The following is a 27,706-nucleotide window of genomic DNA, read 5'->3' on the forward strand; positions in this document are numbered from 1 at the left end:
TTATACCATTTTGTGCGCGACACATTAGTCAATATCTATATCAATAAATTTTTCTGTGCGGTGGTTGCATATCGAAGCCGAATCTAACAAGAGAGAACCCCAATGCTGCACACCGGTTGTTTATACACATAACTAGGTCTTGGTCACACAGTATGTATACATAATATCTATAATGATGAATAAGCATTATAAATTTCATTAAAGCGTTACTAGAGCTTGGAAACCAAGTCATCTATCTGCCCAGTCAATTGACCTTTCCATCCGGAACTCCTCATTGTAACCGTTCATTATTCACCAGGGCTTTCCTACCCTCTCGATCCCCTTGTACGTCATCACTTAGCCAATCGCATACCCTTCCCGGTCGAGCCAGACCCTTTGCATCAGGCTCATACGTGTCTCACCAGAAAGACGCTCACCGGACAGGACTCGGGACATCCACGCTCCCATGAATCAAGCTCTCCAGCTCCCAAGGGCTCAGCGTGCTTCGCCGCCTTGAGACGACCTTGCTAGTACGTCTTTCACGCCTCCGCTTCTCTACTGGTCTCAGATGGACAGGAGTTCCTTGTGGCGGTTCGGCCGGCCTGGAAAGTTCGTCTTCATTGGGATCCACCGCTGCCGGCATGTCCTTCTTTACCGGGTCGGTATCCTCCTCTGGCACCGATGTTGGCTGTGAAGAAGGCACTGGGGTCTGCTTTCGACCCATTCGTGCCGCTTTGAGCTTGGCACGCACGCGCGCTGCGTCGGCATCACGTTCTGAGGCTGCCAGCTTGGCCTGGATCGTCGCGATGGTGATGGGGCTTTGCTCAACTGCGGGCGCATTGCGCCGCGGCAATCGTGAGTTGACTGGTGGCCGAACAGGTGACCTGTTCCGGGCTGTACTGGTGGACTTTGACGGGGCCTTGTCCTCATGCCGTGCAGGCTTGTCGGTAGCCGGATCTGGCGCTGAGGCTGTCCTTTGCGGAGGGTTCCTCGAGGATGTTGGCTGAGCCGTCCCTGTGGGTGACACCGCTTTCGATGCGTCGTCGGGTTTCTTCGCCTGTGAGGGCCTGACCACTGGTTCTGGATGGGACCTCGGGGGCCTTGCCTGTAAGGGGTCCGGCTTCTCAGCCGTAGGCGAAGCTGCCGGTGATGGTTTGGAGAACAAGAGACGAGAGGGGTTTGACCGGATCGGAGACTCGTAGATGTCTCCGAACAAGGTGCTGTCGGAAGAGTTGATTGACGAGGGTCGAAGTTGCTCCTGTGGCTCAGGTACCTTCAGAGACAGATGGGGCGACCCCGGCTTAATTCGATGGGGCGGAGGTTCAGGCGCTTCGCGAGCAGCAGCAGCAGCTTCGATCTCGAGTGTCCTCTCTTCCACAATCGTAGTAAAATCTCCGCGCCGTTTTCGGCGATTGCCTGACGAGTAGGAGTCTTTCAAGGGGCTCAGCTGAGGTGGAATCGGAAGGGGTGGCGAGTCCATCGAGTTGGCCATGATTGAGGTAGCCATCGAGGAGCCGTTTGATTGCTGGAGGATCTGGATGTTGGGCTCCTCGCTTTCCAGGTCGTCCATGTCTACGTCATCCTGAAATATGCTGGAGTCCGAGTCTTCGTGTTCTTCTTCGGCCTCATAGCCCGGTGCTGGCACGAGATGCAGCGACTCGGCGGGGCTTGGTGACTGAGGAGGTCCAAGTTGCGACACGTCCTCGTCCTCCTCTTGAACGCACGATAGCTCCTGGTAATGCATGTCCTGGTCTTCCATAGGCTCGTCAATATCCTTCATGCGCACCGGACTCAGGCGCAGTCCCATTTGAAGCTCCTCCATGTCGACCGACTTGCCGCTGGAAACCATACGTCTCCGCCAACCATCCATCATCCGCACAGCATCCTTCCAGCGCGCTTCCATTCGCTCCCAGCCCTCACGTAACCGGATGATCTCGGTCTCGCGCACCTCGACTTCCTCGATGGGCACGAATGACGGGTTTGTGAGAATCGTCCTAAGATGCTCCATGATGACCGACATTTCGTGGACCAGTTCATCCGCGCTCTTCTGCGGTGGAGGAAGACCGTCCGCACTTGCGATGGGTGGTTTCATGCCCTCGTCTAGTAGCTTCTCTAAGCCACTCATCTCACGCAGGTTGTTTGCGGTCCGCCGTGCGAGATCGATGAGGGTTGAATTCTCCTCACTCAAGCTCTTGGCCAGCTCAGTGAGGAACTCGTTGGTTTCCATCCGCAGACTGTACCCCTCGTCGTCGGTGCCGCCCTTGGCAACGCCTTCCTCTCTGTATTCGGCGCCAGTGTCGCCCACGACCGTGATAGTCACGACGTCGCGGTTCTTGCCGCCTCCGCGGGTTCGTCCGGCATCTACCACAGCCTTCTTCAGGTTGTCGATTTGTCGGTCTCGCTTCCGGACCTCGTTGGCGCAGGCGGCCCGGCTCTGGGCAACCAGTGTCTTCATCTTGGCCATCTCATCTTTGAGCTTGTGCACTGTTGACTCGGTGGACTTGAGCTGTAGACGTAGAGCGCGCTCGGTGGCGTCGGCGCCGTCCACCTTCCGCTGTGTTTCGGCGACTTTCTCCAACAGCCGCGTGTTCTCGGTGGTATGTCGCTGCGCGTCGGCGCGGAGGGATAGTAGGGTGTTGCTGAGGGATTCGCGCTGGGCGGCATCGCGCTGCACAAGGTGTTAGCTGCTTGCTTGCTCGGGGACGGATGGCAGGCGGGCAGAGCAGCGACATACGTCACGCCGGAGAATCAAGTCATTGACGACGCTCATGATCCTCCCCATGGTTGCCTGCAACCCCGCACCGGCCTCCGGGTTGGCAAAGTCGATGCTCTGGCCATCGCGCAGGAGGCCGCGGGACAGCAGCTGGTTGTTGATGTACAGCGAGGCCGTACGGATGTTGTCGGGCTCGACCATGGCGGGCTCACGACGCGTTTCCTGCCGCACGCAGAGGGACGCGGATCTCAATCTCGGGGTAGAACAGCGCAGTCGGTCGCGGATAACTACGAGTCGTACAAGCTCAGGCGGGTGGATAAGTCCGGGTGCATCTGGTCGCGCGAACTGCGGTTCTTCGGAGCGGTGAGGGCGCAGACGATGCCGATTGAGTTTACCATATATTCTCGCCCCCTGACGATGAAAATCCGAGGCCTGATACGGATTGCACGGCAGCAACCGAGCTATTGAAAAAGGGCGACAGGGTCTATATGCGATTAAGCCCCGGTCGGGAAGCAGCTGCGGTGGGCTACCTACTTAGCTAAGTAAGTCGAGTCGACTTATGATGGTGTGGATGTCTGTCCCAAACTTCTCGTGGGGTGGGATGCCCATGTTTTGGCGCCGTTGCTATGCGGCGCCAGGGGTCCAAAGTAAACAACGCCAACACGTACTGTGTATCCCATCCTGCCCGTCCAATGGGCCAATGGGCAGCCCGCCTGCGAACCCAATGCATACACAATCACGTGTAACGTGCTCATTGAGCGACGTCTTCCCCTCGCACATGTCCGTTGCGTTGGGCATCAACATTGATGTGCTTCCGGCCACTTGATGACTGTCTTGTTCGCGATAATCCAAGGCATCTCCTTGCAGGACACTGACAGTTGCCACGGGCCTTGCAGCCTCGATTGGCCAATCGCCCCATTCTGGCCAGGGGGCCAGCCGAAGAGCCTAATTAATCCATTCCGAATTTTTTCGAGGCAAGCAACATGCATCTAATACGTAGTCGCAAGCCGCCTTCACGTTCCAGGTAACCCAATGAGGCGATCCGTCGTCTGCGAGCCCACTTTTGGGGCTCCTTTGGGGCTCTTTGGGGGCTCTTCCTGCTCCATGGGTCCCTGCACTACTGCACTTCCGAGACTCTATAGAGCTGCTATCCTGGTCTAAACGGGCCTGTCCCCGCGGCATCGTTCCCGCACCCCTCCGTGTCGCCGTGCGCAGCAGACAGATGGCCTTCGACTACTGTCAAGGGTTTGCTAGTTCAAACCCGAGCGCTTTCTCATGGTCATGCCTGTCTCGGCGGACTGTGAGGCTGATTCATAGCTTCATGGCTGCCATATCACCCCGAGCATCACTGGCTAATTCCGCGTGCACCTCTCCCCCCTTTTCCACCACTGTGTTAGCCCCGATGCATGGATCTTTCCCAATTAAGCCCGAGCGCAATGTCTCCTAAAGGCTGATGTCAATCTATACTCCGGTTTCGATAGCAGTGGTCCTACAATTAATGTAGAGGTTACGATTTCTAGCAGTGAGTTTGAGTATCTCTTCTGTCGACCAAGAAGAGCAATTGACTCAACCTGCCACGGAGCGCGCAGCACACTTGTTTGACTCTGCTTGTCGGAAGGGGGGTTTAGCCACCTTGCGTGCTACTGGAGGTAAGGGGACACCCACAAGACGCTCATCGCCCAATGATTGCAGAGTTGAACAATCTGGTATGCAGTAAGATAAGCATGCTCACCAGCTGATTCAAAAACCCCTCTCTCCTCTCCGTTTTCAATGAAGTCATCTATGAAACGCAGTATATCAGTTTTGCAGCAACTTTGGACCTCATTTACGTCCTTCCCTATTCCTCACGAGGTTGAAGCGGCCGTAGCAAGAGGGCCAAGATGGTGGCTTCAGCAGCTACTGCCATTTTCCTCACAATACTACTAGTTTTGATCCACAGGTTGAGCAAAGTCGGCCAAAGACCGAAAGGGTACCCTCCCGGCCCGCCGACGCTCCCTATTCTTGGGAACATTCACCTGCTTCCCAAGGAGAAGGGCCACCTTCAGTTCCAAAAGTGGGCAGAGGAGTATGGCCCCGTATACTCGCTGATGCTGGGAACCAAGGTGATGATTGTGCTCTCATCGGACCAGGCCATCAAGGATTTGTTAGATAAACGTAGCAACATTTACTCGTCCAGACCAGAAATGTACCTCGGCCAAATCATCAGTGGCGGGTTCCGCATGTTGCTGATGGTGCGTGTCTGACCGCTCTGAACCATGGTGGCTTATTGATCGACCTGTGAAGGCATCAACACTGACTCGCGAACCAGGAATATGGAGAAACATGGCGCATGATCCGAAAAATTGTGCATAACAATCTGAATATCAAAGCGTCGCGTACCTATGTGCCCTATCAGGACCTGGAAAATAAGGCCATGCTTATGGGTTTCCTCCAGACGCCCAACCTATTCGTTGACCACATTCGTCGTTATACAAACTCTCTGACTACTCAGATGATTTTCGGTTTCCGCACCACAAGCATTGACGACCCCAAGCTCAAGCAGCTCTTCCATGTATGTTGACCTCACTATCCTCAGGAGAGTGCCACGATCGCAGCCGTCACTGATCTCGCAAAAGGGGTTCGAGAAGTTCTGTGAGGTCACCGGCACTCAGACGGCAGCACTCTTAGACGTCTTTCCGTTTCTCCGCTACCTCCCCGATGCTCTCCTTCCTATGAGAAGATACGCCAAGGAGCTTCATAGCAAGGAATACGACCTGTATGTAGGTCATTACTTAGACACCAAGAAGAAACTCCGAGATGGCCGAGCGAAGCCGTGCTTTTGCGTTGACCTGGTAAAGGCACAGGATGAAGAAGGATTTTCTGATGGGATCGCCGGTTATGTGAGCGGATCACTGCTTGAAGCAGGCTCCGACACCACATCTGCGACTCTGGTAGGCTTTGTACAGGCGCTGATGATCTTTCCTGGAGTTGTCCAAGCGGCACAGGCCGAGCTGGACACCATATGCGGAGAACGGCTCCCCGACTTGAATGATCTGCCCAACCTCCCCTACATTCGAGGCTGTATGAAGGAAAGTATGCGATGGATGCCGACTGATATCCTTGGTGTGCCGCACGCTGTGATTCGTGACGATGAATACATGGGATACAAGATTCCTAAAGGAGCGGGGGTCATGTGGAATGTCTGGTAAGAGCATTTTCTCTGACAGCGTCCTACTGGTGAAATAAGAGCTGAGACTCAGACTTCAGGGCTGTAGCGAACGACTCTCGAAGGCACCCCAATCCGCGAGAGTTTGATCCCACTCGTTGGGCAAACGATCATCAGACATCGGCCGAAGCAGCTTCCAACTCGGATCCTACCAAACGTGATCATTTCGTTTTCGGTGCTGGCCGGCGTCTATGCCAGGGAATGCATATCGCAGACCGCTCGCTGTTCCTCGCAATCTCGCGTCTTCTTTGGGCCTTTGACTTTCGCAGGCCCGTTGACGAGACAGGCCAGGAGATTGTACCTGACATGGCCGATCTGACCGAGGGACTGTTCGTGCTGCCGAAACCATTCAAGGCTATTATCACACCACGAAATACCGCGAAGGCTGAATGCATCCGCCACGAGTGGGCGAAAACCGAAGCAGATCTTCTGGATGACGAGCTTCAGTGGAAGGTGGTCCCTGACGGCTTGATCTGGAAGGATTATGAACCAGCTGAAACTGAGTAGGTGTCCAATGTCCAAGAAAACGAACTTTAGCAGATACAGTTGGGATACATTCAGTCACTTAGCGACGGGTACGCAATATTACATTAAAATGCCATAAAGGAAGAGGCCATGGACAGTTTGAATCAACGGACTTACATAGACTTTCGGCCGAAGCGTAGACTTCCGTCGGTGAACTCTGCTCCTTCCATGCTCAACTACGAACTTACCAAGTAAGCAAAAACCTGCCATGTTCTCAATTCTGTTAGATAAATAAGTGCTAGTAACCACCAGACTAAGTTGTTTAAAGCATTGAAAAGGGGGTAGTGGCCTTTAAAGAGCTGCTGCGATAAATCATCCGTGGTCAGTTGGGTATTATGGAGTATGATGTATGGGTCAGACGGCAGCAAAGTTGACGATGAATATCTAAGGAGGTCTTCATGCACGCTGTGTTACGGCCACCTGCAGAGTGACGGCGCATACCCCTCCCTGTCCTGGACGCGTAGAGGGGTCGAAGTGCATAGTACTCCACCCGGCCTCCAACATATAAAGTCGTAGTTGTTGGAGCATTTCAAAATGTTCTTCTGAAGAACATTTTCTATCAGGCTAGTCGTAGCTTGATGCAAGTCGCCTATCTTTCAGCCGCTTTTGTTGGCGCTTTTCGTCTCCTATCTCTTCGGCTTGGTAGTCAGATCTTCCGAGGCGGCGAAGAACATTCATACTATTTCACAACTCTTGAAATCTAACTACTCAAAGTGGTAGAAATGTCCTCCCAGACTATGAAAGCTTTCAGGCTTGTGGCATGGGGCCAACCGGCTCAATTTGTCACGGTACCTAAGCCTGTTCCTGGACCTGGTGACATTCTGGTTCGAATGAAAGCGGCGGGACTCTGCCGATCTGATCTCGACATGGTCGACAGCCAATCGGGCTCAGGTCCCTACGCAAATGCGCTCGATCCGGGGTTCATACTCGGCCACGAAAATGCAGGATATGTCGCCGAGCTAGGCGTGGGCGTTAATGACCTCGAGGTTGGAGAAGCTGTCGTTGTACATCATATTAGGCACTGCTCGAACTGCGAATACTGTACGACTGGCGTAGAGAACCACTGCGAGGCATACAAGCGAGGTGCTATCTCCACGACTAGGGGCTGTGGTGTTGATGGTGGGCTGGCGGAATATTTGCTAGTGCCTCGAAACGAGGTCATCTCCATTGGCGATGCCGATCCCGTTTTGTATGCTCCGCTCACTGATGCTGCAGTCACAGCATACCACGCGATTCAGACAGCGGTCGAGAGGCTGAAACCTGGCACGAGTGCGGCCATCATCGGTATTGGTGGACTAGGGTCATACGGAGTGCAATTTATCAAATTATTGACATCGGCCGATGTCATCGCCATTGACACGGCCCAGAAACGCCTCGAGGTGGCCCGCGAACTTGGCGCAGATCATGCGGTTCTCTTCGAGAACGACGGCGACACTGCTCAGGATGAGATCATGACGCTTACCAACAACAGGGGCATAGATGTCACCGTCGATTTAGTTGGCACTTCTGCGACGTTGCAACTTGCTGCGAGGATATCCCGCCCCCAAGGCCGGATCGTGCTTGTTGGCCTGGAGGGCGGATCGCTGTCCGTGGGCTGGGGTTTACTAACTACCGGTTGCGAGTTTGTAATTAGTCTGGCAAGCACTCGTCAGGAACTCAGGGAGGTGTGTGAGCTTCACAAGCGCGGCAAATTGAGAACTGACATCCAGAAATTCGCCTTCAATGATGTCCAAAAAGCATATGATGAACTCAGAGCTGGCAGATTGACTGGGAGAGCAGTTGTGGTTTTTCCTTGACGGATGGGTCTTTGTGTATCCTCAAGGGGAAATTGGTCTCGATATTTGACTCGGAGACATAGACTTAGCTGAATCTTTTGTTCTTGCCTTGCTGAAGTATACCACACACAAGGTCCTCAACGCATTGGCATTAGGTGCCTTGAGTTGCCACATCTTTTATTGTCGTCTGCGTAACCGTACGCAATCCGAATTGACCACTCGGCCTTTTTCTAAATCCATAGCCGATGTCAGAGTCAAGCTGCGACAAGGCTATAACCCCATGACTTAACTCTGTCTCAATAATTGGAGGCTTTGTTGGCGTCCAAAGTATTGATGATGTTCTCAACGGCTTTGACGATGCAATTTTTCTTCCACGAGAATACCCATGTGCCCCAGAAGCAACCACGGTATTTTCTTTCGCCTCCCTTCCTTCCAATCACATTGTGTCCTGGCGGATTCGGGTCCTTCTCGTCACTTATCCCTTCGCAAGCCTGATTAGAGACATCCATCCGCCATATGAGAAACAAGCAGGAAGATAGACCCCGATGCTCCTATATGGCGCATAATCCGTCTCGCTTCCCGGAACGAGATTGTGCGCTTAATACTTGTCAGAAGGCGTGTGCGAAGGTCTCCCAATGTACGGCATAGAGGACCTCGGTCATTGCCCCACCCTATAATGCCTATCTACATAACCTAGTAGCCCCGATATCTCCAGGCCGATCCCGGCGCTAGCTCTGCCAAATTCCGGGGCCACTTGATGAGCACCGATTACTACTTACAAGACGTCATCCCACGCTTCTTTCCTCTGCTCGTCGCTCTTCTTCAATGTAGCTCTCAATGGCCGCCGACCTGAAGCAGAAGCCGGCAGAGGCCAGCCAGAGCAAGAACTACAAAGGCTTCGTGGCCGGCGTGTTCTCCGGCATCGCCAAGCTGTCCGGTATGTTTTGCGCCCACAATCTCAGCACGGCACAGATCCTTCGCTGCGATTGTAAACTCTAAAGAGTCGAGAGTTGCTGACAACAAATCCCGAGTAGTGGGCCACCCCTTCGACACTATCAAGGTCCGCCTCCAGACCACCGACGCGTCGCGCTTCAGCGGCCCCGTGGCATGTGTCGCGCAGACCCTCCGCCATGAGGGCGTCCGGGGCCTGTACAAGGGGGCGACGCCCCCGCTGGTCGGCTGGATGTTCATGGACAGCGTCATGCTCGGCTCGCTGACCGTCTACCGGCGCCTGCTCGCCGAGAACGTTTTCAGCCAGCACATTCCCCGGCTGCCGCATGCCGACCGGGCGGCGGCCGACGGCAAGCAGCCCATCGCGGGCACTTCGGATGCCGTCGCGCATCTGCCCTCGTACGGCCACGGGATCGCGGGCATCATGGCCGGGGCCACTGTATCCTTTGTCGCCGCGCCCGTGGAGCATATCAAGGCGCGCCTGCAGATCCAGTATTCGGCCAAGAAGACGGAGCGGCTGTATACGGGGCCCATCGACTGCATGAAGAAGATATACGGCGCCCACGGGATTCGAGGGATATACAAGGGACTGGCCGCGACACTGCTGTTCCGCTCGTTCTTCTTTTTCTGGTGGGGCTCCTACAACGTCTTCTCCCAGCTGTTGAGGGACCGCACATCCCTCAGTGCGCCAGCCATCAACTTCTGGGCCGGCGGGCTGAGCGCGCAGGTTTTCTGGATCACCAGTTACCCGAGCGACGTCGTCAAGCAGCGTATCATGACGGATCCGATGGGAGGCAAGCTAAATGACGGCACCCCGAAGTTTAAGGGGTGGTCTGATGCTGCCAAGGCCGTGTATAGGGAAACGGGCTGGAAAGGATACTGGAGAGGGTTTTTGCCGTGCTTCTTGAGGGCTTTCCCTGCCAATGCCGCGGCTCTGGTTGCATTTGAAGGCGTTATGAGACATCTCCCTTGAAACTTGTGCAGTTATTAGACTTAGACATAGATTTGGCCGGATGAACTGTACCATTAGTGGGAAGTTGTAATGAAAGATACCACTCAGCGGAATATACATCCTAGCATTATTACACTTCGACTCTGTGACGAGATCCATTTGTTATGTCATTCCCTTTACTATCTACGCTAGAATTAATCTCTCGACGAACGCTGTAGCGCTCCACTATGCTTGCAAAGCAGTCTCCTCACGATTGGCATGGCTGCCCCTCTTCCAGCTGTCAGTGTGGTCCTTCATGTCCCGCTGGACCTTCTTCTCTCCAACCTTGCCCCAACCGCCGCCTCCCGGAGTGTTGATGATTATTCTGTCCCCCGCTTTGAATGGGGCGCTGTTCTTGGCGCCCATGTTGATATACCGTTCTTCATACTCAACATCTGCGCTATCCGAGGTCGCATGTCCCTGCGCAACGGCAAGGTCCTTCTCCGGGTTGCTCTTTGCCACCCTCCTTACCCAGATATTGAGACCACACTGAGCGTCCTCGCCCCCTGCGAGGCCATACGGCCTGTATACTCTCCGCTCGCTGAGGATCGAAACCTGGACAGGTATGCGGAATTCGATGTCACGGACGACACCGTCTCCGCCATTGTGCTGTCCTTTCCCACCCGAGCCCTTGCGCAATGAAAACTCTCGCAAGAGAACGGGATACCGCCTCTCAAACACCTCCGAGTCTGTTATGCGGGTATTGGTCATGTGTGTGTGCACGCCCGATGTACCCTCCCAGTCTGGACCAGCACCCGAACCACCTGCAATAGTCTCATAGTATCCAAATCCTTTAACTTCCTTCTCTCCGGTGACATTACCACCAAAGCCAAAGGTCAAGTTGTTGCAGTCACCCTGCGATGCGGCACAAGCCTGGAAAGCCTTGAAGATAACGTCGGTAACACGCTGGCTGGTAAGAACATTCCCACCCACGACCGCAGCCCCTGTGGACGGAGAAAGCAGCGACTTTGGCGGGATCTTGACGTTTATAGGTCTCAGACAGCCTTGGTTCAGAGGGATATCCTCCGAGATGAGACATCGCAAGCAGTAGATGATAGCTGAGTAAGTGACAGCTTCCGGGGCGTTCACATTTCCGTACACCTCAGGGCCTGTGCCGTCAAAGTCGAAGATTGCTTCACCTTTCTCGGCATCGATGGTGACGCGAAGGCGAATGGGACTCCCATCATCCATGAAATCTACCGCGGACAGATCTTTGCCCTCGAACTTCTTGGAGACTTTCTTCAGAAGCTCTCGTACGCATTTCTCTGCGTTCTTCTGAATGTTGACCATGTAAAACTGTACCGTATCCTCACCATACTCATCAATCAAACCTTCGATGAGCGAAATTCCCTTCTGGTTAGCCGACACTTGGGCTCGGAGATCGTTGATGTTGTCTGCCAGGCATCTTGTGCCGCTGCAGCCGGGATACTGAGCCGGCTCGTTGTACAGCAATTCGGTTATTCGCTTCTCATTAAACTTTCCCTCGCTGACAATCTTCTCGCTCTTGATCGCAGCACCCTCCTGGAACAGCTCCCTAGAGTGTGGTGGCATGCTACCAGCCGTGATACCTCCAATGTCGGCGTGATGTGCCCGCGATGCTGCATAAAAGAGGATCTTATCGCCCTTTTCATTGAATGCCGGCATCAGAAGCGTTATATCGGGCAAGTGGGTACCACCATAAGACGGGTGATTTGAGATAATGACATCTCCTTTTTTCAACTTGCCTTCCCAGATCTTGGCCTGTGTACGTACGCATGTCGACATTGATCCCAAGTGAACAGCTTTGTTAATATAGATTAGCAGGAAATCCCCATCGAGGAGATTGAGACTTACGAAGATGTGGTGCGTTAGCTACCAGTCCACCGCCTGCGTCGAAGATGGCACACGAGAAGTCCAACCGTTCTTTGACATTGGTGCTGACACTAGTCTTTTGGAGAGCCCGGCCCATTTGCTCTGCAATAGCCATGAATCTGTGGCCGAAGATGCTGAGCAAGATTGGGTCAACTTCCCGTTTGGACATATCGGAATCCTTATGTGAACTAGAAGACAAGTTAGTGATTGTAGCATTGAAGAGAGAGAAGAGAAAATGTCCGGCAAGTAGAGGACAAGATTGCATATAGCACCTACTCATCTTTACCTTCCTGCTGAAGGTCAATGATAACGTGGGTCTTCAGGATCAGTGCCTTGGTTTTCGGGGTGACGACAATGGTTTGTGTTCCATCCGCCAACATAGCCGGACCCTTGATCTCATCCCCAATTGACAGATCCTTTAACTTATAGATTGGGGTATCCAACCTGCCGCCCTCGAAGTATACCTGAGACTGGCCGTGAGCCGACTTGCCTTCCGCACTGTGACGCTTGACGCTCTTGAGCTGCTTATCGACAGTCTCATCCTGGTATCTGAAACTCTTGCCGATACCGCGGACGCGCACATCATCTACGATGATATCCCTTTCGTCGAGTGTGAAACCAAATTCATACCGATGATGCTGGACGAACGCCTCGCCAAAGTCCCATTCCTTTGTGTTGTTGTCACCAGTAGGCTTAATTATCATAAGCGCCGACTCTGTGCCTCGATATCGCATGTTGAGATACTCCTCGAAAACAATATCCTCGTCGGTAAAACCTTGATCTTCCAGAGCCTGTCGGGATTTGTCCTTGAGTTTGTCCATCTTGGATTTAAGCTCATTGACGGCCTCTCCTTCAGCTTGCCAAACCTTGGATTCCGGCTCTTGTCGCTCATCGACGACATCGGCCAAGGCCATACCATATGCTGACAAGACAGAAGAATATCTGTGTACGAGGATCTGTTTGATTCCAAGTGCCTCGGCAATGGCTACGGCATGTTGGCCACCAGCACCACCGAACGTCGCTAGTCTGTGTTTTGATGAATCGTGCCCCTTCGCCTCAGTAATGGACCTAATGGGTCTTGTCATTGCCTCGTTAGCAATCGTCAGGAAGCCATACGCGACCTCATCGAGGGTCATATTCTTGCCGGTCTCCTTGTTGACCTGATCTGTAAGCTCTTGAATGACCTTCTTGCTGGCCTCTACATCCAGACCCTCGTCCTCATTCTTTCCAAAGATCTTGGGGAAGAACTCGGGTAATAGACGACCCAGGAACAGATTGGCGTCGGTGACGGTGGCAGGCCCACCTTTCCGGTAGCAAGCTGGTCCAGGATGTGCACCAGCGGATTCGGGACCGACAACGAATAGACCATTCTTGAAGAATAGTCGGCTTCCGCCACCAGCGGCGACGGTGTTGATGTCCAGCTGAGGCGACTGTATTGTGACGCCGGCTGTGGTGGTTTCAAAGACATGCTCGTATCTGCCTTCGCCATACCTCGAAACATCTGTTGAAGTACCACCCACTGGTTCGATTGGTTAGATATGCACGGGATTTCAGAGGTTATTTGTCAAACTCACTGTCAAAGCCAATGACAGGCACCTTCGTCTCGTCATCATAGCTCGTGATTGCATAGCCAACAACTCCGCCCGCCGGACCTGACAGGATCGCTTTTAAGCCTGTGAACTTTTCCACGTCCACTAACCCTCCATCGCTCTGCATAAACTCGCAGCGGGCACCTTTGCTGCCCTGTTCATCTAGCACGCTCCTTGTCCCCAGGCCACCCTCGAAGCCTTTCTGGAATCCGGAGATATATTTCTTGATCGCAGGTGTGAGGTATGCGTCGGCACATACGCTCGTCGCTCTTGAGACCAGCTTGATCATGGGCATGAGTTCGTGACTCAGCGAGATGTGCTGGAAGCCGACCTCTTTGGCAATTCTACCAATCAAAGCCTCGTGATCTGGGAAAGTGTAACCATGCATCAAGCAAACCGCTACGCTTCTGATTCCCTTATCGTGGATTGCCTTGAGCTGTAGCCGGATGCCTTCGTCCTCAGGCCGGCGCAAAACACGGACGGCTTCGCCGGAGAGTCCCATTACTACATCGGCTTTTGCTGACCCTTCTCCTCCGGCCTTTGCGTCGGCTTTTGTCAAGTATCTTTGGGGATCTTCTGCATAGTCCTCCAGTGTAACCCTCTCGTCGATTTCGATAACCTCCTCGTAGAGAACATCGGGTTTACGAATCGCCAAGTCGAAGATCTTCGGCCTGCTCTGGTTCCCAATGGCTAAGCAATCCTTGAAGCCCTTGGTGACAACGAGGGCAATGCGCTCGCCTTTGCGCTCCAGAAGTGCGTTGGTTGCGACGGTCGTGCCCATTCGTATGCTATCGATCTTGGACGTGTCGAGAGGCTCGCCGCGAGGAATGTCCCGGTCGAGGAAATGGCTCATGATGCGACGAATGCCCTCGAGCGGCGCATCTTCGTAGTTGGCCGGGTCTTCGGATAGGAGCTTGATCACGACATCTTCCCCGTTCAAAGTACCGACGCAGTCGGTGAAGGTGCCACCTCTGTCGATAGCAATGCGGATGCCGCGTTCCTGTGTACTTGTCGACCCCATGTCTACGGTTGAATCCGCGGCAGAGGCGGCTGACGGGTTGGAGAGAGCAATCAGGAGCTCTATAGACAGCCGGTGTCCGCGGTAGGGTCGGGATCAGAGTCTTATCGGGAGAAAGGCAACCAAGCGAAGGCAATTGAGTGTCTCCTTGCACTGGCGCAATGGTCCCAAAGCTGACCGAATCTAAACAGTGGGAAACCCTGCACGACTGGACGAATCAAACTGACTATCCGAGAGGTTTACTTTCAACAGGCCGGTCATACGCCAGTCAAGGCCACGAAGGATCTACCATTATACATCGGAGGACCGCAAACGCGTCAATATCTTCGGCGGAGATGCGCCGCTTCTATCAACAATAAGCCGATCAGCCCTTCCGATGTCGTCACGGCATTTGGAGAGCTTCATCCCACCTACCCCGCAGCGCAATCCCATGCCCGCTGGCCGCCCGCTGAAGGAGCCCCAAGCTCCGCGGCACAGCGCCTCATTCACTGGATGGCTTAGCCGACGTGTGCTCCACACGACCAAAGACGGCGGCGGAAGTCCGCAGACGGTGGCTCACCATTTGTACATCTTTTCTGTTGGCATTTGTCAGTATCTACCAAACTCCGTAACCCGTTCTGCGTATACGAGTTTCGACCCCGAATTCGCCTATCTCTGGCTTCCGTATGGGCTCGATATTTGTTCCGTGCTTACTGGCCCTTCTTTGCTTCTTCTTGAATCTTGCTAATGATCCGATTGCTGGCTATATCAATGCATATTGTGGTTGTCCCAACGTTTTGAGTCGGAGCTATACTTGAAAAGAGTAGTTGAGTAATTATGGCAGCGACTAGCATCCCGTATGTCCATAATGCATACCGAAATATAGGATTTACTATATCGACCATCCGCTGTCTATATTTTATTAGACACAAGACGCCGCCTACTTCCAAAATGGCGCATGCCCAGATTCCGCCTCAACCCGGAGCAATAATTAGCACTAATCGTCGGACTCTTCTCAACACGTCAATAGGGAGTATATGCACTCGGATGTATGGCCTTCCTGGGAGCCCAAACATCCAAGAGATTCTTGCGGGAATCAGCGTTTCCTTGAACGAAAGCCAATTCAAAGGGGTCTGGTTACTTGCGTGTTCCAGCAGATTCGACCGGACAATGGACGAGACACCATCTAAGCGAGGGTTTTTGGGGGCCGTGTTACCGGTATTGTTCAGAAGAATGTGCATCTTATCAGTGAAATGGTGGGTCTTTTTCGTTGCTTCTCCCACAGATGAGTTATCGAGAAGGTTGATCTGAACAAAGAGAACATACTGGTATTCGATAATTGCTCTAGGTGTTATCTGCATCCGCTCCGCTACGAATACCCCTAATAGCCCAGCACCACACTTATGGCCCTCGGCATACTCTCGGATGACCGAAAATTAGGTTTCGGGTTCTGAATACGGAAGACTCGATCATGGATTATCTCTATATGCTGGCGTCATCGGCTCTCCGCCTATCCTTGCGCTCTGCCAGTGATTATCCCACGGCTTTAGCAATACTTAACTGCTTAGACAAAGCTTTGGTTCATCGTCAAAGAGCAATGCCGAAGTACGACAAAGAGCTAATTGAGCAGGCTGGGCTCTCCGTTGTCATCCTCGCAAATATGTATGCGGTCCTCTCGCAATAGACTCGGCGCGAAGAGACTTACACTCTTTCATCGCAAGCTTGCAAGATACTGTACTATATATTCACGCTAGGCCTCCGGCAGCAAAGCTGCTCATCTGGATGGGCTACGCCTGGTCGAGTCGGGAGACTGCACCACTTTAGACGAGCACAGCGCAGACGCGCAGCAACAGCTGGGTGGTGTGCAAGCCGAAAATTTCCAAGTTCATGAAGGGATTCAATGACCAGTCTCTGCCAGACACTTGCCCAAATTACTTACGCTATAGCACGAGGCTACAAGGTATTTCACTACCGAAATTTCTATGCCAAGGCTGAGGACAGATGCCTTCGCCGATTCATACGCATGATGGTATCGAGGTGCTCCCTGGCATATCGCGTAACCCACTGGAATGTCACTCTCCGCCAGCGATGGTGCTTTGTGCGCGGTGTATGGTTTTGATAAAGTCGCCGGACTATCCCTGATAGATGCATGGCAAGGGGGATTACGAGGCGCTTAGCGATGATATTCATGAGATATGTGATCAAGCCCCCCCACCACGCACACACACACTTATGGCAGTTGGATTAGCTGTGTACTATCCGGAAAGGTTGCATTACGTGGAGAAATCACTTTTCACGGCATTCTATATTGCTTATTCGTAAGTAATTCATGTCTTATTTTCATCCGAGGTTTCCTATCTGAACCCGGCGCATATATCCCTGATGCATCATCTTTCCTTCGTCCCCTCGTCTGAGTATGCCATTCACGACTGAGAACACTCCTTTGGTGTAATCAGTCTGCAGCCCCGGATTTCTGTCCATCCGTGCTAGCATCAGCAATGTCGAGCAGGCCAGAACCACGGTTCTGGAGGTCAGCCTAGAGCTCTACACCCTCCAGTGCCAGCGCCTTCTCGACAGCATCCTTGACATCCTTGGCAGTTAATGTCGGCATGTAGTTTGGCTTACTGCCCGCCTCGTAAACGCCACTCTCGACGAGAATGCTCTTCCACTCAGCACCAATGTGTGACTTGAATGCATTCGCACCGCGGATATCGCTCTCAGGGTTGTCACCGATCATGTATACCGTCTTGATCTTACGGTTGAGGCCCAGCTCCTCGCCCAGGCGTTCATTCCACAAGTGAAGAGTCTTCTCACCGTAGGCGTATGTGGCCTCGGTAGGCTTGCCGATAATCGTGTATTGAAGCTCGGCCTTCCCTCTGGTCGCGTAGGCCCAAACGCCCTTGAGGGCCTCCCGAAAAGCGCCTTGGGCGAAGCGAGGATGCTCATGCTGAGTGGCCCACTCAAAGTCAGGGTTGCAAAAGTAGAGCTTCGGCTGGCCGTCCTGGAGGTAACCATTGTTCGGGAGGTGGACTTGATCATTGCGCATCGATTTCTTGTCGAGCTTTCCACCGCTCGACAAGAGAAGGTCGGAAACAACTTGAAGGTCCAGGCACCAATCCCGCGGCGACGACCAGACCAGAATGGCAGCGATTTCTACATTCTGGGGTTGGTCGATCCGCTGGCCGTGCTCATCGTGGTGCGATTTGGTTAGCTCCGGAAAGGGGTGAATGTGCTCCCACTCGGCCAGCAGGTCCGATGAAGTGAGAACTTTCTCGAAGCCGTAAGCATGTGCGAGCTTGCGAATGTTCTGGCCATGGCCTCCCAAGGCGAGAATGGTCTTGTTCTTGTACTTCGGCACGAGATCATAGAAGGGCGTGTGCGATTGGACGAATTGCTTCTCGTCAAGTTCCAAACCGAGTCTCAGGTTGAGTTTTGCGACATGGTCCTTCTCGGTGAGACCCCCACCATTGGTTAGCAGGATGAATGGGACCTTCTTATCCTGCAGCATCTTGATCGTCTGTTGAGCGCCCGGAATGGGCTTCCTTCCTTTGAGGAGGACGCCATCAATGTCGAATGCGAATGCTATGGTGCTGTCACTCGAGGTCTGCTCACTCAAAGCCTCGAAGAAATTATCACTCTCGAAGTTGAGAGTATCGCTGGTGACGGTTCCGAACATATGAGGTCTCGAGGTGATCATGTCCACGCCAGGTGTGACATCGTGGGGAGTTCTGCGGATGGCCGGACCAAAACTCAGACTTGGCGGCACGACATTGGGAGTCCTGGGGGAAGCTGCACGAAGGTGCAAGCCGGTAGACTCCGTGCCCAGCGGAGGTCGAACAGATGGGAAGGAAAAATAGTCCATCGTGTACAAGTTGATGTCTGATAGTGAACGTGAATCTGGCAGCTGTGCTTGTCGTCAACTGGATCGGCACAAGCGTTGACTGAGGTCACAGAAGTATGGGTGATCAGGATCGTCAATCAATAAGGCAGTAGGTTGTGGGAGGACGCTCATATATGAGGCTTGAGTTCATGTTCGGAACCATGAGGCTGGTTGCCTTAGGGTGTTCGGTACAGGTGCGAATATTCACCAAAACGGTCTCAGATTGGCTTAACAATCCATTGTGCTGCCGGATCAGATTGGTAGTATAGTAACCACCGAGGTGAATCGAAAGACAATACTTCAACAAAGACCATCATACCTGTTATCAGGTTAATATTAAATACGTGAATTATACAACCCGGACTTCAGTGAATACTATTGTCCCTTGAAACAAGAAAAACACAATATTCACACAATCATTGCACACATTGTTTCAAAGACCTAAACTGACAATGAACCAATCCACCAAGTGCGGGCCATCGCAGGCCAATACTAACAATTTATTGAATAGAACTTAACAGTATATGAAATACTTCAGAGGCAAGCGATGGGGACAATGAATTATTTTGCTGCTGTGGAGGGGCAGCGCCATCTCTTATAGGCTGCATCACCCCTGCAATTGCCACCTCACGAGCACTAATCGTGAATTTTCAGCAGAAATTATAGCAAACCAACCGGTCTCAGAGGCATTTGATCAATTCCAAAAACTCCGTTAAGAAAATGCACAGAAATATACACAGAGATGTGGCGCAAAAAGACCTGTATCGATGAATAGTCGGCTACGGTAAGCGTGTGCTCCAGCGGTTGCTGCACTACTTTCCTAAAGGAGGACTTAGTATCGGGGTTTGACCAATCAAGATGTAGCACATCCTGCCTTGTGCACACCTACTGCCAATACTGAGTGAGCAGGCTGAGATCACTGTGAAACCGTCAAGCTGGATCACGCGTTCTTCTGCTGTCTAAACGATGATATCCTCATCATGACTGCCTTCCGTGCTACCGATATCCTCTGAACGTTGGAATTCAAGCCAGCGCACTCTTCCAACATGCACCTGTATGCCGGTAGCTGGACACGTGAAATGTGATTCATTACGCTGTGTGACCCGCATCTGACTGCTTTCTTGTACTACCAATATTTATGGCTGTATAGTAGTTGGTTATGGTGTGAAACTCTTTGCTGCCAAGAATTGATTGCTTTGATGCCTGAATGTTGGACCCTCACTTTTACGGCTTCTTTCTTTAAATTGACCAAAGGACCTTTATGCCCAAATCCGAAAGTTTGCTGCCCGGTGGATTGTCTGACTACCATTCTCAAGAGCAATCGGCATCGAACTCAAAGTATTTTGTGTACAGGAGTACATGGAGAGAGGTAATGTTATCACAGCAGTGATCTCCGCACCAAAAAGCTCGCTTAAACCATCTCAAAGCATCACGTTCATCGAAAGAAATCGTCTCATATATGAGGCACCAAATCAATTAGTGAGAAGTATCTATGGTCATCTAATCCCGTAGATGAAAAGAGAAAACCACGCGCAGAATGCAGTGAAACCATCCTCGTCCACGAGGGAAAACGCCGCCAGTTCCCTCCCGGAATTCATGTCCATGGCAAAAGACAAAGTGACCATTGATCCTCCAGGGACGGTCGTGGTATTCCCCTTTTTCGCTCCAACACCATGCCTGATGAATGCATAGTGTCCATGCACTCTGACCGGAACTCCGCGGGGCCAAGTCTCGACCCATGTCGTCAGTGACGCCGAAAATGCAAAGAAAATAGGAAAAAGACACGACGAAAATAAACGCTGAAGGGAGTATATCGTCCGTGTAAACCATCCGTTTGGCCTGGTGGCTGTTCCCGAACTCCCAAGAGCAGTAGACCGCTAGTTGGGAGCTCATCTCTAGAATGCGAAACGCGTGACAAGCAGTCTTTAGGGAATTTCGTGAGGATGACGACATATGAAAAAAGGGAAATACAGTAAGTCGCCGAGGACTGACGGTGGGTGGCTTGATGAGTACTTGCTTTAATTGCAATGCTCGTCCAGTGTGCTTCGAAAGCAGCCAATTAAACCCTTAGCGGCGCTCAGCGTACAACGCCTTCGCCTCATCGGTCTCCCGAATGCGTGAAGCAGACTCTGTCTCCATGCTGCGGTTAGGAGCATACGAATACTGGCGGCGATGATGAGATTGACCTTCAAACGGTCCTGTTGCATGGTGCGGGGAGGGATGCATGCCGTAATCGCCGTGGTGGATGCGCGGGATGGCCTGGGGAACGGCCGAAGTGCTCTGATGACGGACATGACGAGGCTGTGAGTATGGTGAAGGATGGGTCTCTGCCGGCGAGGACCAAACTTGCTGATGGCCATACTGACGACTGCCAGGAATGTCATCATAGTAGCCAGGCGGGCCGTTTCCGTATGCAGGATCAGGCCGAGAGTAGCTCTCGTAAGACACAGCCTCAGCCGAGTAGCCTTGGTAGGTCGCAGGGTAGTTCATTGACGACGGCGACCGAAAGGTGAAGTTCGCGTTGTGGTGAAAGCCACCCATCTCCGATTGGGATCTCTGATGAGTCGGACGTCTGGCATCGAAGTAACCCTGAGGTGGAGTGCTTGTGTCCAACTGGGGTGCCATGGGTTGACCAAGTCTCTGAGGAGTAGGGGCCGGGAGGGGTCCGCCGAAGCTGTAGTGGGAAGCTCTGACACTGCCATCATCAAAGTAAGAGTCCTCGCTTTGGTTCTCGCGGATATGGCTGAAAGCCGGACGGTGTGGCAGATGTTGAATGCGACGCATGGCTGGGACGGTCTGTTCTGGAACTTGGTGTAGGCCGACGTGCCCAGGGCGGTCAACCATGCCGTACGAAGGGAAATCCGCGATGCGTTGGCGCTTGTCGATCGGAGAAGCACCCATGGCATCATCGGGTCGCCAGCCGCCACTGAAGCCTGGTTGGCTGATGCGTCGGATCATGGGGATGGCCTCGTGACGGTGGGCGTTGGTGAAGCCGACAGACTGAGATCGCTTGTGTGCACTACCGCTGCTTGTCTTTCGCTTCAGAACGACCTTGTTCCTTCCGTCATCGGGGGAGTCTGTGCTGATGTTGGGGAGAATCTCAATATCGGGGATTTGGGTGAGCTTTCCCTGGTCCATCTCCGTCTTCAGCTGAGCAACGATCTCCTCAATCTGCGCCGTGGTGTACCCGCTGTTGCATTTGTTCAAGAGCCAGCCAGGGACCGCGGTGCCGTTCAGTACTGCTCTATCTGCGTCTTCGTCATCGGTCTCCTCGCGGTAGGGGCGCTTCTTGCTGGCCTTTGTGGAGACTCGGTCATCGAGGCGTTTCTGCTCTCGCTTTCTGACAGACAGAGACCAGTCCTGAACAACACCAGACTGACCAGCACGTTTGTTCTCGTCACTCCATGCTTGCACTCGCTGGATCTGCTTCTGAACAAGCTCGCATTGGAGCTTCGCATACTCTTGGGCGTTTCGGTAACGGCTTCGCTGGTAATGCTTGCGACAGAAGTGTACCCACACGTGCTGGGGAATCATTCGGGTGCATAGCTTGTTACGGCCGAAGATGTGGGAGATGGCTTTGCGAGGTTGGGAACCGGTATCGCAGTTGTCAACGTACATACACTTGATACCCTCCTCGACGGAAGTAAGACCAGAAGCGGTCGGGGAGGCTGAAAGAGCATCCATCGCGTAACTGGAGCGACGATCTCCTTGCTGTGAGGGTGGCGGGGTGGGCTGAAGATTCTGAGGCAGCGGCGGATACGTCTGTTCAATTCCACTGATGGCAGCAAAGTCGGGTGCTGATACAGCTCTCTTGTGTGCCTTGGCCAGGTCAGGAAGAGCCAGAAAGCCTGAGGAGGTTTTCTGCTCAGGTCTAGCAAGACAGTCAGTGATCTATCGTGAATGTACGTGATCGGAAAGAGTTGGCAGTGAATGATGCTGGTTCTGACAAACAAGCCGGCCCTAGCGCACAAAAGAAGTGACAAGTGTAGGAGCAGGAGATGGGGCGGGGTATCAGGTGTTCAGATCAAAGTTGTCAGTGGTGAATGTGGTGGCAAGTTGCTGGTGACTTGGATCCCCAGCTGGACAAACGACGAGACACCAAAGACAGCAGAGAACTCGACGAGGTAGAGAGGCAGGAACGAACGCGGGGCGCTCGGTGTTCAGATGAAATGAGCTATTGCTTGTGACAAGAAATAGCTTATAGGGGTGTGTGTTATGTTCAGCGTTCTGATCAGGATGGGCTCAACACCAAGAGTATAATGTTGCAGGAGATGCTTTACCACGGGTATGAGCTGATTCTCTGAGCACAACTCGTGACAGGAATCGATCTTGCCAGAAGTTGTAATACACTTGCGACTCGGTGATGTTGGTATACGTGAAATGTGAAAGTTCAACCCGAGGTGTGATCCGCACTGGGAGAGTGATGACTGAAAAGGTATTGTGAAAACAAAATTATCTCTAGCAAGGGTTCAAGTTGTTCCACTGAGTGAACAATCGAGTGCAGAGATTGGCTGTTGCAAGAGAAATACCATTGTCCAGATGCTCCTTTCGGATGAATCGAATTGATGCCAGAACAACAGCAGGGACACAAGATATCAAGGGGGGGGTCAAACAATGGCCTGGCAGCTCAATTCACATGGCCCCCATTGTGAAGTTAAGAATGGTCAAAGGCAGGAGCGACGATGTATTGCCCAATAGAAAGGCAACCCCATAGAGAACAAATTACTTACGTGGAGAATTCTTGTGGGCTCATCCGACCCGAGCTCTGACTGCCCCGCGATATCAACATCGCGTCAGAGGGCGACCCGGGTCTCCTGATATCCAGGAGGGTTGGCTCCTCCGCAATGGCGCTTGGAGAAACTCCCCCATCTCTTTTGGATTTTTTGCTGAAGAATTCGGAAGCCGATGAGCGGCTGATGGCCGAATCCAAGTTATCGCATGACCTCGACTCAAGGGACGGGATGTCGGTGACAAGCGGTCCAACCGCCTGAAAGCCGCCGCTGACAGTCGACATTGACGAAAATCTAGAGTGAGTGAAACTATTAATAGAGGAGCTGTACGATGACAAACTACTATAGCTGTCGGAGAACCTGTGCTTGGGTGACTTTGGGCTGGCAGAATCGACTGGCGACCCGTTGTAAACTGTTGGCTTCACAGGCGTTTGTGTTGTAGTCTTCGTGTCCAGAGTCAGAGGAAGAGAATAACCTCCGGCATCCCATGGTGTTCTTGAACGATTGGGTGTCCGAGACTCGCTCGTTCTCCTCGAGGAAGTGCTGCCAGGCGATGGAGTTTGCACTACCGAGGAACAAACAGTCGTGCCGTCAACGACTGACGGTGTTGGCGTCGGGTCAGTGGAGTCCCGAGCCTCTCTGTTCGCTGCCGCTGAGGCCGAATTCAGCATCGAAGTGACATCCATGATATTCAGCGGAGCAGGTCGTAACCACGTCGAATACCGGGACTCAGATAGCTACGGCCTGTTTCGCGACCGGTGTTCCTTCGTGTCGAGAGTGGCTTACAACGCTCCTCGCGTGCCTCTCCAAGAGCGTGGATTGTCAATTAATGATAGCGGTCGGTGTAGCTGCCATAAGATGTCCGTTGCTGTCTTGCTGTTGCCGTCAATGATCGACGTCCGAGGATCCCCAAAGCACCCAGTATGTAATCCGAACACTTTTTTGCTTGTCCTTCTCCTCTTTCAAGTCATCAGCTGGATCTGGACTCTTCCTTGATTCCGTACTCCTTCTCTTGCCAAAATGTCCAAAAGGTGCTGTCCAATGTCGGTATTATCAATCATGCGCAGCAATGCTCGTATTATACACCCTGCTCACCAGCACAGGAGTGTAGTCAAGGAGTAGCCCCAAAGTGATCTCCGAATAGAAGAGGAATAAAAAGATTGTGGGGGAAAAGGATCCAGGTACGGGTGGCTGGGTGGTGGGAGAATCCCAAGACTTTTGTTGTTCAGGCCAGACAGGACCCCATAAACGTGATTATCAGATCTATCGACGGGATCGACGTTAGAGAGTCGCACTGACAAGCATTTGGTGATTGAAACAGCCGAAACAACTACCAACCGGAAAGTAGAGATGATCCAGTCATCCGAGTACTGCAAGCAGTACCTTGTCTGTAAATGTCAAATCGGTTCACAGCTGAGCCGACGTAAAGAGAGGAATGAACAAACTCCCCTGCTGTCTGGCGGGAATTTCTTGAGACGAGGCTGGAGTAATGAAACCGTCCTGTTCTTCACGGTTGTAGAAGGTCATTAGATGAGATGTTTTGTTCGCCGTCCCAGGGTGCCCGCTAGGTCGTTGGCCCAGAGCAAGATGAAACCAAGGCTCGATGACAGGTGGGAAGATGCTACGCTGTACTAAGAGGCCGGCAGATGAGAGCAAGTGGTGATAGCGGCGAGCTAACACGCCCGTCAAAATGAAAGGGTCACACTGGCTACAGGTGAGTCGAGCGAGTTCCGGTAGACAAGTTAAGACGGTGGGTACACCCAAGTGACGGGGTGGTGGTTCCTAATACACGAAGGGAGGCTGTGCTAAGGATGCATGAAGTTCAGAGCAGCATCTGAAGACAGGAGTCGTTTGGGCCCTCGATGTAAGGTGTTGACTGGGGTGTCCGAGAGAAGGAGAAACAGAACGTACTATGGGGCTCTCAAGCTATCAGGATCTAAACAAAAAGTTTGTTGGCAGGCCGCAATCCAGAGGTTGGACCAAGGGTGACGAAGAGAGAACAGACGCTGGCTTGTGCGGACGAGGACGGCCGGCGACATGCTCACTGCGGGATCAAGAGCAAGCCATGCAAAGAGTTCCACCTGCGGCTACACGTCTATGGATACTTCGCATTGTGCATTGCGTCGAGGGTGGGCGACGATGTTTAGCCTTCCCCACAATAGGTTTGGGCGCTGGGCAGGTTCTCCCCGACTGGCTGCTCAGAGGGCAGGATCCATGCTGGGTTCAGGGATATAGCTAGCCCAGGAGCATGTACACAGTATAGCGAGCTGCTGGGGAATGGGTCCCAAGGTCCCATCAGCTCACTTTTCCCTGGCTCTGGCGGCGGTAGATGGCTCCTGGCCCGCCCTTCGCGGCCACCCTGCGCTGTCTGTGAGAGGGCCGCGGCAGATCATGGCGTCAGGTGCTCGTCTGAACCGCGATCTTCACAGGGGAGCGATCCGGGCCAGGGGTTTGCAACTCCCTCCCACAGAAGGGGGCTTGGGGGTGGACCTGGCCGCATAGTACTATGGTATGTGTGGAAAAGACCAGGTGTTCCAGAAGGACTGCCAACACCAGCACGTCGCTACGCACACTCCGCGAGATGCCACAGGCTTCAAGGGCGTGCGGACAGAGCACGAGGCGCAGCACAGAATGATCTACGAGCTGAGACCCGGCATCGGGCTTGAAACCTCTCAACGGACGACCTGTTTGATGCCAGGCGCGCTGGGACGCACTCCTGGAGCAGATCCTGAAGTTGCGCGATCTGTGACCGGATTAGCATCTGACCGGTCCTGGCGAACGGACGGCTGTAGACGAGCCAATCGACAGCGCCTCGGGATGTGCCGAGACCACCAGGCCAGCGATTTGCTTTTGCTGTCGGCGCATCGTCAGATTGCTAGGGGTCGAGTTGGGGGGCCTGGACAGTGGAAGGTCCCAAAGAGGCCTAAGGCTGGACGGAAACGTCAATGCTAGAACGGTAGCCCTCCAGCATTTCGAGCCCGTCGTCGCGGCTAACAGCCTGCCCCATTGTGCAATCTTGTCTCAATACGGTAGATGCATGTATCTGCAGCCACGCGAGCACCTCTGCGAAATTTTGACAGACGAGTAGTGAGGCGGCCAAAAGAAGACGCTGGCTGGCTGTGTGACTGGCATCATTCTCCCACGCGGTCTTCGTATTCTGTGACACCCGCGTCCGTCCGTCCACCACGCGTCGGCCACGCTCCGAACCACGCTAAGCACCGGAAAACACGGTTCTCCAGGAGGTGACTGTGCCGTGCTATACTGCAACGAGCAATCACTTGTGACAATGGACCGTGTGCTTCGCCTGCCATTGCCTGGGCGAACGAATGACTGTGGCCGGTAACAGAGGGCTGACTAGCAGTGCATACGTCGAAACATGCCCTATAGTCTACTCGTCGGTGGGGCACATGTGCGTGCGACCACGACGTCGGGCCGCCGGGAGTCGTGTGTGAAGTGCTGCTGATCCAATAGTCTTCGCGGGACAGTGCAACAATCCAATGTTGAGATAGAGCGATGGCCGTCCGTCGTCCTGGGGCATCAGGCTGTCTCTCTGATCTGATGGACATGTGAAGGGGGAGATCACTGGAGGGTTCAAAGACGATGGACGAATCTTGACTTGCGATTGGCCCGTCAAAGAATATATCAGGGGTTGGTCGACCAGGGGCCAGGTTGTAGCAGATATTCTGGTCTAGCTAGTCACTAATGAGTTCCTGGCATAGCCTCTTTGGGCACTACAATGTCCTTGGCCTTTCGAGACTGGGGTACCTCCAGTACGGTCCCTTCCACGGATGCGACGTTGAAGACTGACTGACAGCTTCCAACTGGCTTGTCACCTCTGCGCTCCCTGGTCTGAGGCGTACTCAATTGGGGAGGACGGGGGAATCGATCTCGAGTTGGGATGAGACGGCGGCGTGTCGTGTTTCAGGACGTTGGTCAGTCTATTGAAGTTTATGCGTTACGAAGCTTCGACAGCGATAAACCCGGGAAGGGTGGAGATCAGATCTCTGTGACAGAGATCACCCCTGTCCATTTTGTCTCAATTAGCACCACGCCCAGCGTACCATGCTTACATGAGGCTCGGGGCAGTCGAAGATATAGTAGAGCTTATATTGCATATGGATCCCGCTGGTTCGTCATGGCATGTGAGGCTGGTTGCAGAGACAACGCGGACTTCTGGTCTGGCCTTGCGGCGAAAACTGCAGTGCTCTCCGTAAGGGCAGTCGCCAGCAGTCTCAGTCTGCGGTTCATAATCATGATCGACAGATCTGATGGAGCGGGACGGTCACTATCAAATTATGTGAAACAGGCAGGCACATAGCGACTGCACCTCGAATTTGTTTAGTTCGTTCACGAAGTGCCACCGTTCTGCACTACATACGACGTCTATCATCGTGCGCTGCATTCTGCCCTGAATCAAACATGTATCTGGGTCGCAATTTCGGTGCCCATTGCTACAGCCCTAATACTAACCCGGGATGGGGGCCTGCTTGAACGGGCAAACCCCTCGTCGCGCCCTGGCC

General features: G+C 53.0%; 7 protein-coding genes across 7 annotated transcripts; 3 read left to right on the forward strand and 4 right to left on the reverse strand.

The window, feature by feature from the left end:
• Positions 1-412: 412 nt before the first annotated feature.
• Positions 413-2,893, reverse strand: JN550_011411 (uncharacterized protein; the record flags this gene model as incomplete). Its single annotated transcript, XM_049309773.1, has 2 exons — positions 413-2,647; positions 2,714-2,893. The coding sequence occupies 2 exons, from the start codon at positions 2,891-2,893 to the stop codon at positions 413-415; spliced, it is 2,415 nt and encodes an 804-aa protein (XP_049166641.1).
• Positions 2,894-4,572: 1,679 nt separating this feature from the next.
• Positions 4,573-6,404, forward strand: JN550_011412 (uncharacterized protein; the record flags this gene model as incomplete). The annotated part of the gene is made up of 4 exons (XM_049309774.1): positions 4,573-4,923; positions 5,001-5,243; positions 5,308-5,876; positions 5,939-6,404. The coding sequence occupies 4 exons, from the start codon at positions 4,573-4,575 to the stop codon at positions 6,402-6,404; spliced, it is 1,629 nt and encodes a 542-aa protein (XP_049166642.1).
• Positions 6,405-7,144: 740 nt separating this feature from the next.
• Positions 7,145-8,218, forward strand: JN550_011413 (uncharacterized protein; the record flags this gene model as incomplete). Its single annotated transcript, XM_049309775.1, has 1 exon — positions 7,145-8,218. One exon carries the CDS (start codon positions 7,145-7,147, stop codon positions 8,216-8,218), a length of 1,074 nt encoding a protein of 357 aa, XP_049166643.1.
• Positions 8,219-9,034: 816 nt separating this feature from the next.
• On the forward strand, positions 9,035-10,121 carry JN550_011414 (uncharacterized protein; the record flags this gene model as incomplete). Its single annotated transcript, XM_049309776.1, has 2 exons — positions 9,035-9,134; positions 9,232-10,121. 2 exons carry the CDS (start codon positions 9,035-9,037, stop codon positions 10,119-10,121), a joined length of 990 nt encoding a protein of 329 aa, XP_049166644.1.
• Positions 10,122-10,325: 204 nt separating this feature from the next.
• Positions 10,326-14,600, reverse strand: JN550_011415 (uncharacterized protein; the record flags this gene model as incomplete). The annotated part of the gene is made up of 4 exons (XM_049309777.1): positions 10,326-11,920; positions 11,973-12,178; positions 12,267-13,509; positions 13,565-14,600. The coding sequence occupies 4 exons, from the start codon at positions 14,598-14,600 to the stop codon at positions 10,326-10,328; spliced, it is 4,080 nt and encodes a 1,359-aa protein (XP_049166645.1).
• A 2,512-nt stretch (positions 14,601-17,112) lies between these two features.
• JN550_011416 (uncharacterized protein) lies at positions 17,113-18,438 on the reverse strand (the record flags this gene model as incomplete). Its single annotated transcript, XM_049309778.1, has 1 exon — positions 17,113-18,438. One exon carries the CDS (start codon positions 18,436-18,438, stop codon positions 17,113-17,115), a length of 1,326 nt encoding a protein of 441 aa, XP_049166646.1.
• A 2,085-nt stretch (positions 18,439-20,523) lies between these two features.
• On the reverse strand, positions 20,524-23,872 carry JN550_011417 (uncharacterized protein; the record flags this gene model as incomplete). The annotated part of the gene is made up of 2 exons (XM_049309779.1): positions 20,524-22,327; positions 23,187-23,872. The coding sequence occupies 2 exons, from the start codon at positions 23,870-23,872 to the stop codon at positions 20,524-20,526; spliced, it is 2,490 nt and encodes an 829-aa protein (XP_049166647.1).
• Between the last annotated feature and the right edge of the window lie 3,834 nt (positions 23,873-27,706).

Source organism: Neoarthrinium moseri (assembly GCF_022829205.1).
Source record: "Neoarthrinium moseri strain CBS 164.80 chromosome Unknown scaffold67_Wmoseri_CBS_16480, whole genome shotgun sequence".
Taxonomy (NCBI): Eukaryota; Fungi; Ascomycota; class Sordariomycetes; order Amphisphaeriales; family Apiosporaceae; genus Neoarthrinium; species Neoarthrinium moseri.